The 15,433-nt window shown below is 39.4% G+C and overlaps 1 protein-coding gene across 1 annotated transcript; it reads left to right on the top strand.

Annotated features, from left to right (window-relative positions):
• Positions 1-7,703: 7,703 nt before the first annotated feature.
• On the top strand, positions 7,704-15,249 carry ZSWIM2 (zinc finger SWIM-type containing 2). The gene is made up of 9 exons (XM_026033731.1): positions 7,704-7,844; positions 7,918-7,994; positions 8,713-8,753; positions 9,206-9,425; positions 9,695-9,946; positions 10,741-10,825; positions 11,584-11,702; positions 12,931-13,084; positions 13,988-15,249. The coding sequence occupies exons 1-9, from the start codon at positions 7,704-7,706 to the stop codon at positions 14,624-14,626; spliced, it is 1,728 nt and encodes a 575-aa protein (XP_025889516.1). The 3' UTR covers positions 14,627-15,249.
• The last annotated feature ends 184 nt before the right edge of the window (positions 15,250-15,433 follow it).

Genomic DNA, 15,433 nt, shown 5'->3' with positions numbered 1-15,433 from the left:
CAAACATCCTGCTCAAAGCAGAGTCAGAGAAATAGCCGAACTTGTCAAAAATGCCTTTGTCTCAGAAGATACACAAGTGTAAATTTCTCTGTTAACTCACCATTTGAAGTTCTTTAAAATCTGACATGCCTAACATTAAAGGCACAAAGTAAAACTAAATTTCAAGACGAAGGTCTTCCATGCAAAATTGTATTCTGCTCAGCCTTGGTAGTGTAGTAGGATACCTGTTTCTTTGGGCTCATGAACTAATTGCTCAGCAGGAAAACAAGAAACAAAAGTATGTTATTTGAACAGCTGAAGAACAGTGCAAAGAGTTTACGATGGGAAGTCTGTAACCTACAGGAACTTGCTGTGTTGCAAGCTGTTTTCAAAACCTGTATAAAATTGAGGAACAACTTGAAGCCCCGTATGTCACATAACAAAGAAATAAGAATTTTCTACTGATTTAAGCAAAAAAGACAAAGTCTCTTTCCAATGTTTCAAATATAAATTTAAAACAGAAGAGGTAAATGGATTTGCAGTATACAGTTCACGGAGGGTAGCCTGTGCCTACCTTCAAATTTTCAACTGTAGCTCCCAAGAAGGTAGTTTGGGCAGTATTCTGAAGAAATGCCATTGCTGGGGGAGAGGGGAGAAGAGAAGAATTTGAAAAATTCTTTAGTGTAGAACCTATTGCAAATGTATGGAAGAGTATTTCCGAACTGAAGAAGAAAAAAAAAAAAGTTCTCAGTTTACTGATAGAAACAGTACAGAATTAATAGCAACATCTCATAGATGTCCAGATCTGCATCATGTTTGGTTTCAAAAACACATGCCATATTTTAAACGTAAAACACTATGGTGGTCATGTTATAATAAGCATGTGGTCATATTATAACAAGTGAGTAATATATAGATTTATTCAAGTGTGGGAAAAAGAAGAGTGTGGGAAAAATCAAGGCAGGAGCGGCAATCAAAATTGTGCTGACCTTTGTTCAAAGTTCCCAAGAGTAAACATCAATTGAATTAGAGCTCACATTATGGCAACTTTTTCTGATTCCCTACATTTGATTTGTGAATTCTGCTGTACTGAGTAACAACAGTGTAAAAGAACGAGGAAATAATCCCTCTTCAATACTTCTGCAACTCTAAAACAAAACCCACTTAATTGTAGGCTATTTTTTCTAYTCATGCAAAGTCCAAAGGATTTTTTACTGTTTTTTTTCTCCTCCATTTCTCCTTTTATCGTTGGGATTCTCAACAGAATATCAATATAAGCTAAACAGAGCAAGAAGAAAAAGCCGTGCTCCTTTTTGGGAGTAAAAAATGGGCCACCATAATGCTGCTCTTCAAAAGGCATAAATGTCGTCTTCTAAAGCTTTTATATAATTCATTAAAAAAAAAAATGTTAAATAATTACTTTTCCCAACTTTGTATTCAACATAGTACCATTTCTCAAGTATGTATGCTGTTGCCTCACAAATCCTTCATGATGGATGCTGACATCCTACAAATACCAACAGAAACATCATTGTTTCATTAACTTTAGCTTGGTTTGATAATTCAGATGAACTCCATGAAATTTCTCTTTAGAAATTAATTTTCAGAGATCTCCTCCTGGCTCTTACGAATTTCACTGCTTAGCAACACGACCACATCCCAGAAATCTAGCTATCAACATGCTTTTTACACCATCATTTTCTCAATCACATATTTGCCAAAGTACAACACAAAAGAACATGAAAAAAGTGTTTTCTTACTAAGTGCTCACTGCTTCAACTTGAGTATTTCAACTATTTCATAAACCTATTTTGAGGTACATTTCTAACGGCACAAAGGCAGCTCTTTAGTTAAAACTAAGCTCTTATAAATTGCAAAGAACTCTGACCCCCTCTTGTGACAAAGAACCAGAAAACAACTTCAAAGGAAGCCGCTTTAAACCTGCAGCATCACATTCTGGTAAGATTCCTTTAGAAGGATGAGGCTAGACTGAAATAACTTGGATGGAATTATTGCTCATTTCCTTACAGCAAACGTCACACGAAGAGAAGCGTTGTACTTCAGCGGCAACGAGCCAGTGCCAGCTCCCTGCATGATTACCTTGAAAAGTCACTTCACTCCCTCTAGCCCTGATTCTCTCTAGCTTATTTACCTAACGATTTTATCTGATGGTTGCCTTGCACCACCAAAGAATAAAAGAAGTATCGAATACTCAGTCCAAATTCTTTCATTCTCCGTCACATATGGAACAGTCATACGCATAACACACCTCAGGCACAAAATATGAAGGAGCTCTACTAGCCTTCTGCAACTCAGGAATTTTTAGAAATCCACATGAATATGTAAAGCAACTTGAATACCTGTTTAAACTAAAGTTTAATACAACTTGTTGCGGTTCCAGTAGTGCACAGTAACACAGTCTTCAGGACCACCCTAACAGTAGCCACTTCTGTTTAATCAGAGCACCTTTAATACCATTTCTTCCAGAAAGATAAATGACTAAAAATGAGGAATATATATGCAAAATGATAAAATCTGATGTGGCCTCACATACCTTTATAGCTGCATCTAGCTAGCTAGAAAGTCTAGAAAGCTTCACATATGTACTTTGGAAATTTCAACAGTGAACAAAATGAAACCTTTTACTCTACTAATTCTAGGAAATCTGTACTTATCTCATACTGAGTTACCATATCTTTGTAAGAGAAAATCACTAGCACCAACTTTCACTCCTGTTAATGGGAATTTTTCAGAGACTTGCCTAGGGTGTTAAGATAGCTCACGAACATCAAAACCAAGACAGGATTCTAGCTAGACGGTTAATTAGTAATAAAGAAATTCCTTATCCTTGCCAAAAGAATACAGATTGTTTCCTTCTTTCCTATAACAACATAATTCCTAACTCAGGATTTTATCCACAGACAGGTGAAATATATTGTGTGTACAATGCAGATTCATCCCGCCTATCATTCCTTCCTACCCTCCTACGAAGTAAACAGAGATGATTTTATCACACCCATCACCATTTTTACAAATATAAGACATTCATTCATGTATTTTTATGAGATAACATCAAGTACTTTCATAAGATATATGTTAAGAATTTTCATCGGGAAAAGTCTAGTTCTATAGAAGACATCCCATGACATCTATAGAAGGCATCCGATGGCAAATCGCTTAGTTATAATTTGTTGGTTTTGTTTTTTTCCCCTCTGAGAAGGACTTTCACTCACTTCTGGATTAAAAACGAAGAGATTCTGGTAGGACTGTGGCAGGGTTGGCTGGCTATTTGTTTATTTAAAACAACAGCACCTRTTTGCCATGAAAGATGTTTCTCAGAAACGCAGACTGAAGGAAGAGCAAATAACCACTTCTTGCTCTTACTGTCCTCTCCAAGGCAGTAGCTTAAAGTTGTCTTTAGGTCCATGGCCTCCTCAAGCTCCTGCTGTCCCTTGGGTTATTTAAGATGCCCTCAGAAATTCAGTTGCTGTGAAACCTGCATTTCCTGCTCTTATACCCACATCAGGCATGATTGGGGAAACTATTTGCTGCACCGTCACACCTGTTCACAGGGCTCTTACAACTCATTGCTCTTGGCATCCACACACCACTCCCTCGTGCCAGAGCACTGGCCATGGATGCTGGGGGAATAACTGATGCTGGGGGAATGACCTAAGCTCTAGTGCTTGTTTCAAATTTAAAGCTATCTACAGATGTCTCCAAATGAAGGAAAACCTTCTGAGATCAAGCTGTAGGCATAGGCACTGAATCTGTGAAAACAAAGATAACATGCAATGAGACAGGGTCCACACACAAATTGCAGCTCCTTGGCACCCTTTGCAGCGGTCCAGGTCACTGATGCAGTGCTGCACTCGCTGGAATTAGAGCTCACTTCTTTYGCATAGTTATGTCCATAGCCCTGAGCTTAGCTCTGCTTCAGCAGCCCTCTGCTCCCATAGGTTTTGCTATGGGTTATTTATGGTGTAGCCTAGAACTTCCTACATTGCAGCAGAGACTCAGCTGGACCTTAGGGACAGGAACTGGAACTCTGTGTGCCTGCTCTGATTTGTTCCATGTTGAGTGAAAGCCAGAGGATAGGAACTAGCATAATGTATTAGGAAGACTTTCCTGAGGCAGTAAACAATGTACCGGAAGCAGAAGACAAGCTATAAATGGATCCAAATTTAGCACTAACGAGGAGGGTTCCAGAAAACTGTCAGTGCTGAAAACATAAAGCTCCCATTAAACTGATTTCCCACTCAGAAACAGAAACAGAAAACCTACTTGCACCAACACTCAGATGACATGGCTGACAGCAATGTATGATACCAGAGAGCTAATACACTGTATATTGCAATGGGAAATCTGTCTCTGTTCAAATGAACTTCATAATTAATTGGCACTTTATCCCATTGCAGCTGTGCTCTTTACTCAGGAGCTAATTTTATTTATTTATTTATTTATTTTTAAAGTTGTGCTGCATCTTCTTAGGGAGGGAAAGGTTTAAATAAAGGTTTAAACCTATATTTAGGCTGCAATTAACATCAGGTTAATTTAACCTTTTTCTGATATTGAAACATATACAGCATATAGGTTGGTATTATTAGGTTATACAGYATTATTAGCTAAATATTACCTTAGTAGAGCTCCATCAGCTTTCAACCAACCTGACACTTTTCCTGCATTTGTACTTTGCTGGACACATGCAGGCTCRCAGCTTCCTGCGTGATGGTGATAACATATGTGGGACTTTGTTGCTGGCAGCTGGAGTGCAGGGGAAGACAGTGCCCTCTGACCCGCGCAAAGCGGTATAAAGCTTATCAGATCCTCTCCAGATACTGCTGAAGGAAACGGCCTGGAAGAGTCGGCCCCACATAGGAAATGCATATAAAAAACAAACTGTCAGTGCTAATCTTTTTTAATGCCATTAAAAACTACTTTTGCATCTCTGAGCCCTCCTAGACAMTGTCATTAATAAAACTGAATCAAATTAAAAATAAAAGGAGAGGAAGCATTACATATCACACATGAAACACAGGTTCGTATCATTTTAAATGACTCAGTCCTTTGCACTAAGAATGCTTCAATTTACGGTGCCAGAATATTTATTTTCTTAATAATTATTTCTCCAGTGCATTTCTGAAGTAGACCTCAGAAGGTCATGCAATGTATAAAACTTTTCCTACTCCTACTAAACATTTATTTTCTTAACCTACAAGACCTTCTGGGAAAAACAAGGTTAAATACAATTCTAGGTTGACAACAGATGCCAAAAACTTAATGAAAAACATATTTGCAGGTAAKGTTAGGGTAACACCCTTACTGCCCTGACAGATATTCTAGGCAGCTAAGCTTTAAATAAAGAGAAATAGCCTATTTTAAACTGGCAAACATCCATCATATCTACCTCGCACTATATTGTTATAAAACCAGTTAACAGCATCAATAGAAAAGTTTGAAAAAAAGATTTTTTGAGAGCCAGGAAATCAGAATGGAACTCATACTAATGGTTTTAATTGTAAGAACATTAGCAAAAGTAAATATTATTCCCTTCCCCGTCCTCCTATTACACAAGGTTATTAAAATGTCCTTGCTCACAAGAATGAACCTTCTACCACACGGTGTCCCGTTATCTCTGCCGGGTTCTGCTCCAGGCATCTGCCAAACCTGACCTTTGTAATTCCACGGAAAGGAAGAGGTGAAATTTGTGGCTCTGCTGGGKTTTTTTTTCCCCCTTACATATTTCTAACTTTCATTCCTTATTTTTAAATTCTAGATGTATGCAAAAAGCAGCCAGCCGCCAGACAGTTAGACTGTTACTCATAAATTACTGTTCAGTTCTAGAAGCTCACAGAAATCTCTTTTGAAGAAGCTCAAAGCCCAAATTTACGGTCATTACCTAATGATTATATAATAGCAGCACTAGTTATAAATGTCCTTCCACAAGGAGACGTGGGAATTGAAATTTCAGCTCAAATTYGACTCAAAGCTTTTTTTCCTAGGCTGACTAACAATCATAAAGTAAACAAGGCACCAGTTAGACAGCATGCTTCCTTTTCAAAAAGGCTGCATGCTACAGCAGTAATATTATTGAAAACACCAGTAATCCACATTCAGTCCAAAGGCTAGTAGGAACTTTAACAGAAATTAAAATAATCATTGAAAGTTGTATAACCCACAGGACAGCACATGGTGCTTAGCTATGGTGTTAAAACCAGGGGAGAAAAGACTTGCTCTGGGGCTGCGGCTGTATGGTCCAGTGGTGAACTGAAAAAAAAATCTTTTTTTCCTYTTAAGAGGATTTTTTTGTTCTCTGAACTGTCATTTATAAGAGGTGGTGGGCAGAAAGTGCCAAGTGATGAGGATAAAGGACACCCACAAGTGTATCCAAGAGACTTCTCAAAATGCCTGCCTTATCCAGCTAAAATATTATACATATACATATATTATATGAGGACTTGCTACGAACTGCTCATGGACCAATGATTTGGTCCATTGCTGTCTCACTGTCTCCCAACCCTTTAAGCTTGCCTCACTGGCAGGGGCTTTATGATTTGGTTGAAAGAACAGTTTACAGAATTATCTGATATAGCACTCAGGTAAAGAAGAGCAAAGTCCTCAGAGCATTCTCTCTCAGCCTTTACTCATTTTCAGACGTTATTTCATACTTATTTCATCACTTCCCTCCTTCTAGTCCGAGTTGCCCACTTGAGTTGGTGCAASCTGAGCTGGTGACCAGCTCCCTGTCACTCCAGCAGTGCTTCCCACACCACCCTTTCCTGCCCCAGGCGCCAGGATCCCCAGCACTTTCTTCCACACCTTGGCATTCAATAGACTCCTGTCCAGCCTTTTCCCACCCAGATCAGGGTCCTGCAGCCGGATTAGCTTTTCCTTATCTACACCCTTCCTCCAGCATCCAAGACTCAGCTCCTCACTGACACGGCACAAAGCCAGACCTGCCTTCCCGTAACCTCCTTGCCCTGCTTCAAGCCCTGCCTTGCTCCCACAGCCCCTCCACCAGCTCCACTCATCCCACATTCCCAGCAGAGTTTAGCTAAGCCCCCAAGACTGTTCGGGGAAGCGTTAATGTAAGTGAGAGGAAGGCTCCCTTGAGCCTCTGCAAACCTAAGAAATAAAGGGGGTGTTGGACCCCTAATTACCACGTTAATTCTGTTTATATTCCAGGAAAAACCTGCAGAAGGGATTTCAATACCAAGACCAATTTCAATACCAATTGTTTAAAGAACTGACACAAATGTTTAAAAGAAAGTGAAAATAAGCAGACACGCATCATTCGAGAGAGCCACAGGAGGTGCAACAGTTTCTCCTGGTGATTGTAAAGGAAAACAAACAGCAAAAACACTTATCTTTCCGGGCAAGGTTATCAGAGCTATTCCAAAAAAAAAAAAAAAAAAAAAAAAAAAAGGAAGGGGAGAAGAAGTGGAGAAGGGGAAGAAAAAAAATGAAAGAAAAGGGAGGGGGAAAAAAAAAAAAAAACCCTACACGTGTCTCCACTCCACGAGGAGGCAACCCATGCACTCCGGGCCCGGGGAGCAGGGACGGCGAGGTGGAGCCCCTCCGTGTCTGCGCACACACGCCCGCCGGCGGTCACACCCAGCAGCGCCGCGCGCTGCAACGGCCGCAGCTGCGGCGCGGGCGCGCGCTAACGGCCGCCGTTTCCCCGGCAACGCGGCGCGCGCCGCGGCCGKTGGGGCCGCGCGGCCATGTCGCGGCGGCGCGGGGACAGCGCGGCGCTGCGGCGGCGGCAGGAGCGCGCGCTGCGCAGCACCATGCGCGTCGTGCGGGAGCTGGGCCCCGCCGCCTTCCTGCTGCGCGAGGAGGGCCGCGCGGGCGCCCCGCTGCGGGTGCGGCCCCTTCCCGCTGCGCGCGCGGTTCCCGGCCGCCCGCGGCGCTCAGCCTCGGCGCTGTCCTTGGCAGGTGGTCCTGGGCGAGCCCCACTCGTGCAGCTGCTCCGCCTTCCGCAGGGAGAGGCGCCTCTGCAAGCACCTCTGCTGGTGAGCAGCCCTGCGCGTGCAGGGGCCGCAGGGCGAAGCGCGTGCGGTGCCAGGACGGCGGCGCGGGCCGCGTAACGCGCGCGGCTCAGGCGTGCAGAGCAGCCCGTGCAGCTGCAGGCACAGCTCTGCGGAGCGCCGGGGCGCTTCYGCAGGGCCAGGCAACCTGCCCCCTGTAATCACAAGTCAGTCAGGAGCCGCGTCCATGAACGTGGAGCATACGGAACAAGGGAGCACAGCCACCACTGGGATTATATTGTGGTACTCAAAGATCTCTTGCAAGCTGAGGTCTACACATCTTACCCGTGCTCATTCACCTCTGTCATTCCTTTTTCCTTAAGCTGTTCAGTTGGCAGGCAGAAATGTTTTGCTGCTGCCAGCAGCAGTTATCCCCTTTTCCCTTTTATGGATGTGTTGTTTAGCGCAGGATTTCATGGGGTGAACAAAACCCCCTGAATCAACAGAAAATCACCCTTTTTTGTGTAATCTTTTTGGCASTCCTGGGAGAGTAACCAGGTCACTGAGACATGTACAGGAAGTGACAGGAACAGGAGTGTGGAGGGGGGCCATCCCTCTGATGGCAGTTTTCTTTCAAATTCACTAAATATAAGATAATGTAAGTCCTCATAAGACACGTAGCTGTTCCACTTTTAACACCGAACTAACAAGCAACTTTAGTTTGATGTTGTTGCCTACTAGATATTTTGATTATATATTGCAGGATATTGCTGAAAAAATACCGACTGCCAAGAGATCATGAGTGTAAGTATTAGCTTCGTTATGGCTTGCATGTAGACTTTACCTGCTTCAAATGCCCAAAGCACTACAGTTGAGTGTCTGAATGAAATTTGTTTATATATCATTATCTGCCCTCTTTTCCCCTTGTTCCTCTACCTCAAAAAACAACAACAAAAAAACTGATTGGCATTTTCTGATTCATTTAATTTTTATGATATAGGGTACTGTCTTGTGTAGTTATGCAGATTATGTAGTTTTATAGAGGACAACTTTAGTTTCAGGAATGATGTAGCCATGGAAAAAGCCAAGCTGCGTAACTACTGAGACATACCTACCTGATAATGGCTATTAATTTATAAAAGCATCTTGTACCAAAGTAAATGAAGAATAATCTCCCTTATATATATACAGATGGAGAGCTCTTACAGGTAAGTGCAGAGTTCTGCCAAAAAGCTTTAATTTTTTGGTTTTGGTAGATGCTTTTAAGTTGGGTCTTCTGGAAAGAGAAATTGAGGATATGCTACAGCGACTGCAGCAGCGACAGACACTAAGTCCTCAACAAACCACCTTCTTACCAACACTGAGTGAACAGGACGAGATGCTCTTCATTCGTCAGAAAGAAATCAGTAGAGAGGATGTCTGTCCCATTTGTCAGGAGGAGTTACTGAAGATGATGCTCCCCATCACTTTCTGCAGGTTAAATACACAGTCATTCTTTGCCCTAATTACAGACCGTTACACTGACCTCTTAGTGTAGATAGATAGCTTCAAGTCACAAGAATGTATGACAGTTGTCAGAGCCTTTTTCAATCCAGAAAATTCAGCAGCCCCAGGAGTTAAACACTGGAGGGTATAGGAAGGGGAAAAAGGGAAGGTCACTAAATAAGTTGCTTATAGAAATGTAAATGCTTATATGGAAATATACYTACAGAAAGATTACAGAAATTATCATTGGTTTCCTTCAGATATGGCTGTGGTAACAATGTACACATAAAATGTATGAAAATCTGGGCTGACCACCAAGATGAACTCAGGCCTGGCTCTGTAGTAAAGTGTCCACTCTGCAGGGAAGAATTTGCACCTCTAAACCTCATTCTGGAAGAATTTAGAAACTCTGCCCAACTCGTGACTGCAGCAGAGAGGGCAAGCCTGGATAGGCACCTCGGAATCCCATGTAATAATTGCAGAGTATTTCCAATTGTGGGAAGGTGCTACAAGTAAGTATTTTTAGATCACGATATTGACCATATTATGTTTTTGAGTTTATCTTAACATTTTGTTTATTCCTGTCTTTSTTATAAGGAACTTAACAATTTAATCCACAGAAATTCTACCCACATATTATTTCTTCCGAATCAATTGTAATTAATTCCTGATAAACTCATGTTATTAAATTATCTAAAAAAAAAAAAAAAAACAGATGCAATTGTTCATGGTGAGTGAAAGGAATCATCATTCTAGAATTCTTTGCTGCTTTACTGGTGTTCAATTTCATGAAGACCRAAAGAGCTTCTTATATCACACCACTACTTATGCAAAGTCTCAGACTCATCTGAGGACTGTGGGCAATTTAATTAGCTTCCTGCCTGAACAGCACTTTGGTCAAGGTAGGCAGTTCCATTTCTGTAATTGGCCATCACAGTCATCAGGTAGACTAATGGCTCTTTTCTTCACATTTGCTTTGAATCAAGTTCACATCAAATATCAAGAATATATTCGATCATTTTAAATTAATATGATTTTTCCCAGTAAAATTATAATAGGTCTCAAATACTTCAGAATAATAAAGATCCCAATGTGTAAATTACAGAGCCTTACAGCATAAACTTAGTTTTATTCTACTTTAGTTTTAAATTACACTTTACTGGGGAGCCATTCCACAAAAACTTCCTTAAGAAAGAAATGTATTTGGGATTGCCCTTGTCCAAGTGGTAAATTTAACTACCACCGCATTGTGAAATGCTATTTGTTATCTTCATTCCTTATTCTGTGTTTACATTTTTCCCTACAGATGCACCGAGTGTATTGAGTATCACCTATGTCATGAATGTTTCATTGGCTTTCTTCATTCTCCCCACGTTTTTGTCTTCAGACAGGTACGCAGGTTTTCTTTTCTTGCATCCTAATCTGATCTATATAGTATTAATCTCCTTAGMCAAATTGTGGAAAACCTGAATTTAATTACATCTAAGAGCAATATATAAGCAGGATATTGAGAATCTTCAGATGTGAAAATTGATCAACTTAGAAACTAAGAGCTTAGTTTCCCTCTGCCTGTGTAAATTATAATTGTGGCGCCCTTATGTGGTCAGTAGGTGCAAATACATCTTAGTTTACCTAATCTTTCCTTACCTAGATAATGCCTTATAGTTGGTCAGGGGATGCAAATAAATAAGGGGGTGTGGGTCCTAGTAACCAACAGTAAATGACACGTTCTATGACTAGAGTAGGGAAGTCACAAAATTAAGGACTCAAAGTGTTTCACCATGAGTTTGTACTGCTCCCCAGGTAGCTGGTTGTTGCATACCATTATGTCATCAAACAGGGCCAGCAAATTCAGGTTATTGTAACAACCGTAAGGGTACATATTTCAACTTGTGTTTGAATTCAGTTTTGCTACCAATGAGAATTTCTCCAAGTCTTAGTTGAAGATGCTAGATGGTTTTTGTTTCATGCTTTGCAAAAATTCAAATAAGATATTTCTCTTAACATGTTTGTTAGCTGTGTTTTTCTTAACAAAAAATAGTTAAGAAAAAGAATTGTTGAATTGTTCTGAGCACCTCTTTTCATCATTTACAAGGTAATTGATATCCTGAGTTTAGGCAATTCAGGCAATTTCTTTTGCACATTACAGAAGAGAAATAAGGCGTGGAGATCTCTCGACCAGCTTCCAGAATTACCAGCTCAAGGAGAAAATTTTAGAAGGTATAACCCAGGAAATAAATCTRAAGAACCCCTGTTACATCTTCAGAAGTAAGAGCCTTTTTTTTTCCATACTACTTTTTTTGAGAAATGTGCAGAGCTCTAAATGGTTTCTGTACTTCAGCAGTATCTGAAAAAAAAAAAGTACTATACACAGAATAATAACTTTTTTTAAGAGCATATATTAATACTTCCAATTACACAATAAATAAAATAGTTAAAGATTAATTGTAATTTGCAAACTAAATAATTCTTTTCATTTTTTTTAAACTTATGCTGCAGATACTGAAAAAAATTAAAGATATTTAAAGTTTTGCTTAGTGGTATTTTAAAACTATCAAATTTTCACTTCAAAAATTTGGCATAACAAATATTAGAACTGACTGCACAGAAATGGAACACATTATACAAAAAGAAGCAAAAGCTTATGCTTTTCTCTGGAGCTGCCACAGCAATGCACAAGGCTTCTCACCATGAAGACAAGTACCTGATGTAGTTGCTACACAGAGAAAAGATCAACATTTAGGAAACCTCAGAAAGTCTCATTCCAGAATCATCTCAGAAATGAACCAGTATTATTTAAGTCAAAGATTGCAAATATTTCTCTGCCCTTGTATCAAAGAGGTCGTTCTTTTATACAGTTTAAAAATTTTCACTATTTGAAAGCTGATGGGACTATCTCTGCATTACTCCTTTGTCAAAATTATTTAAAAAACTACTACTAAGAAGGATTTACTGAAGTATTTACACATTGTGCACTCATAATTAAAAATGAGAAGAATGCTACTTACTGCCACAGCAAGATCACAAGATTTGATTTAAGGGCTATCATTAGGAATCTGGAATCAAAGGAAAGCAAGATATGATTCTGCATAATTCCAAAACAAAGGTAGCTTTACAAGAAATAAGGATATTTGGGTTAATTTCATGACTCTGTTACAAATACTGAGCTCGGGTCATGGAATTTTTCTTGTTCAGAGAAACTGATGTAGGAATTATTGTATAAAATGTAATGGTTTATTTTATGCAGCTGTTTAGGCGAAATGAAAGTGCTATTTTTCTAGCAGGTGTGTCTACTTATGCCTCTCAGAGGAAGATGAACATCACTGGAATGGCTTTCACAGCAGCTGTGGTTTAGAGGATTGTTCATCCTATTTAAAAATTAAAGATAGTAATAAAAAGAAATTTCTGTCAAAAGCCTACTTACCATTTTTAAATGTTTGATTTTATTTGCCATTTTTCCTAATTTACAAAACTTCTTCTATTTGTTTTGTTTTAGGACTATTTGTACCCCTAAGAGGATTGTAAAATCTTTACCCAACATTTTAGTTGGGAAACAGAGTCATTTACTTGCTCCAGGTATTCAGTGTAGATGCTGCTTGAAGCCCTTTCACCGTGGTCAACGTGTAAGACTCCTACCATGCAATCATAAAGTAAGAGAGAAAAAAATTCCTCTAAATGTTAAAGAGCCAAATCTAAACCTGTTTTCTTGTAATGCATCCATTTTTCCACAGCTCACATTGCTACCCTCCAATACATCATTTAATTGAACCTTCAGGGCACGACTGATAAGGATATTCCTGGGGCTAGTCTGCAAGTTGGTTTAACTTTATGCTTGAGTTTTAACAGCTACTTTAAAACATGGGATGCGAAGTGGTCAGAAGTAGCAGCTAAAAATCAACTTGTCCAAATTTATGGCAAGGAAACAACATAATAAAATGTCGTGATATGCAATTCTCTGTCAGTGATGAAGCAGGCTGTCAACTAGTTCAGTCTGCTTTCTTATCCTTGAGGCTTGGACAATTTGAAACATACTTGAAACAAGAATTGTATCGAGGGTATGTGTCTTGTAGGATAGTAGTGACAGTTTGTTACAATCTCAGTCATTAATGCAGCTTAGATTGAGAATTAACATGGAACAGAGTGAAAGTAGAATTGGGCCAAAAGGAAAGGTCAGCAGAGTTGGCACCAATTCTTTGTGAATTCTTTTAGTGAATATTTTTGTAATTGTACCTCTATAAGAATTAATTGAATTAAGYTGATTACTGAAGCAGCTTAAGAAATGTATTTTAAATGTCAATTCACAGCAGTCAAAACATAACTAAAACTTAACTAACTTTGTACTCAAAGTTTAGAATCTACTCATCACAGAAATCAGCAACATAGCTGTTCTGGTGATCAGTAACGTGTAGATTGGGTTTGCACTCAACTTAGCGATCCCTTAGCGAGATAAATCCCTGTTAATATGAAAGAACAATCAGTTGATGAGCCCATTTGTAGTTCAGAAGTATTATTAGCATGCAACAGTTGACTTTTTTTTTTTTTTTTTTTTAAAGTTTCATAGGGCATGTATTGACAGTTGGCTACTGCACCAAAGAAATACATGTCCTATTGATGAGTATGTTGTATATAACCCTCTGACTTGGAAGGCTATGTCAACCAAAGATGAAATCTGCCTGACAGGTTCTCACAGAAACATTAGCAAACTTTCAGAGCAAGCGGCACCAGAAATTTTTGTATCAGGAAATGGATTATTTCTCAAGCAAACGTTATCTGGACATATATCAGAAAGCCTTCAAAGGAGCTTCAAAAAACCTCATAACAAAGGTGTACCAGACTCTCTAAGCTCTTTTGAGACATCATTTTGCAGCAAAACCAATACTATTAGCCCTAGAAAGGATGGCATTTATGCTGCTGAGATACCACACCAATTGGACTGTAGCAACGCAAACAGAGTTGTTCCTTCTAAAAAAGATAAAGACTGTGACAATTCTACGATTCCGAAATATCCCAGGGAGTTGAATTTTGAAGTCAATCTAGGTCCAGCAAGCCAGCACTCAAAAAAGGATGGTAAGGAGGTGAGAAATGGCAACCATCAAAGCAGGCTTTTAACAAGACGACTACCTCATTTGAACATTAAGGCAGCAAAAATAGATTTACTGTTGGAGGGAATGCAACCGCATACCAACCCATGAGTACCTTGTGTTAGATAACACAGCTGTACGTGGACTTTCCTACTCCGTACATAAGATTTCACAGAGAACAAGAAACAACTTAATACTGATGTCACGAACTGAAAGTACTACTCGATGATGTGGGAAACATTCTGACTAAACGGGCTGAAATAAACAGACAAACCGATATGGCTGCTGTAGATGTGTCTCAAAAGAAAAGTCATAAACCTGCAACATTAACACTATTTCTTATTTGCCATTTTTAACATTCAATCAAAGAAATTGCTTTTAAAGGAATTTTAAGSAAAAGCTGCCTTTTACATTCTTGAAAGACCAACTAGGTAAAGTATCTTATTCAGGACTGTAATGAATGAAGGCAAACGGATATTAACATTGCCAAAATAACGGTAGCAAAACTGCTCTTTTTCAACAAGTAATAACAAAAMGTGATCTAATGCATCAAAGAAGTTTCTTACAACCTCAGCTGGATTCTGTGTCATGTACTATCATTTAATGATATCTAAGGCCCAAAAGAGAAGCTCATCTTCCCAGTGTTAACMGGAACACCAAATTTAGGCATTTTCAATTACATTTATATGGCCAAACGAAAGAATTACTGAGCCTAAAAATTAGCTCTCATAAAGTGATATAAACAATTTAATCATGTAGTTTTATCATATTATACTTATTCCTTACAAGTGTAATAACATTTAATCACATTATTACTTACAAAATAATAATCCTAGCCCCACGGGTTTGCTGTCCTAAAGAAGAAGCCGGAATTCAATCTCACGTGGATCTGATGTTTTTCCCGATGTCATCTGATGT

Source organism: Nothoprocta perdicaria, unplaced genomic scaffold, assembly GCF_003342845.1.
Source record: "Nothoprocta perdicaria isolate Ctin4 unplaced genomic scaffold, notPer1 scaffold_132, whole genome shotgun sequence".
In the NCBI taxonomy this organism is placed as follows: Eukaryota; Metazoa; Chordata; class Aves; order Tinamiformes; family Tinamidae; genus Nothoprocta; species Nothoprocta perdicaria.
Note: the sequence above shows the minus strand (reverse complement) of the source record. Positions and strands in the feature narration are given on the sequence as shown.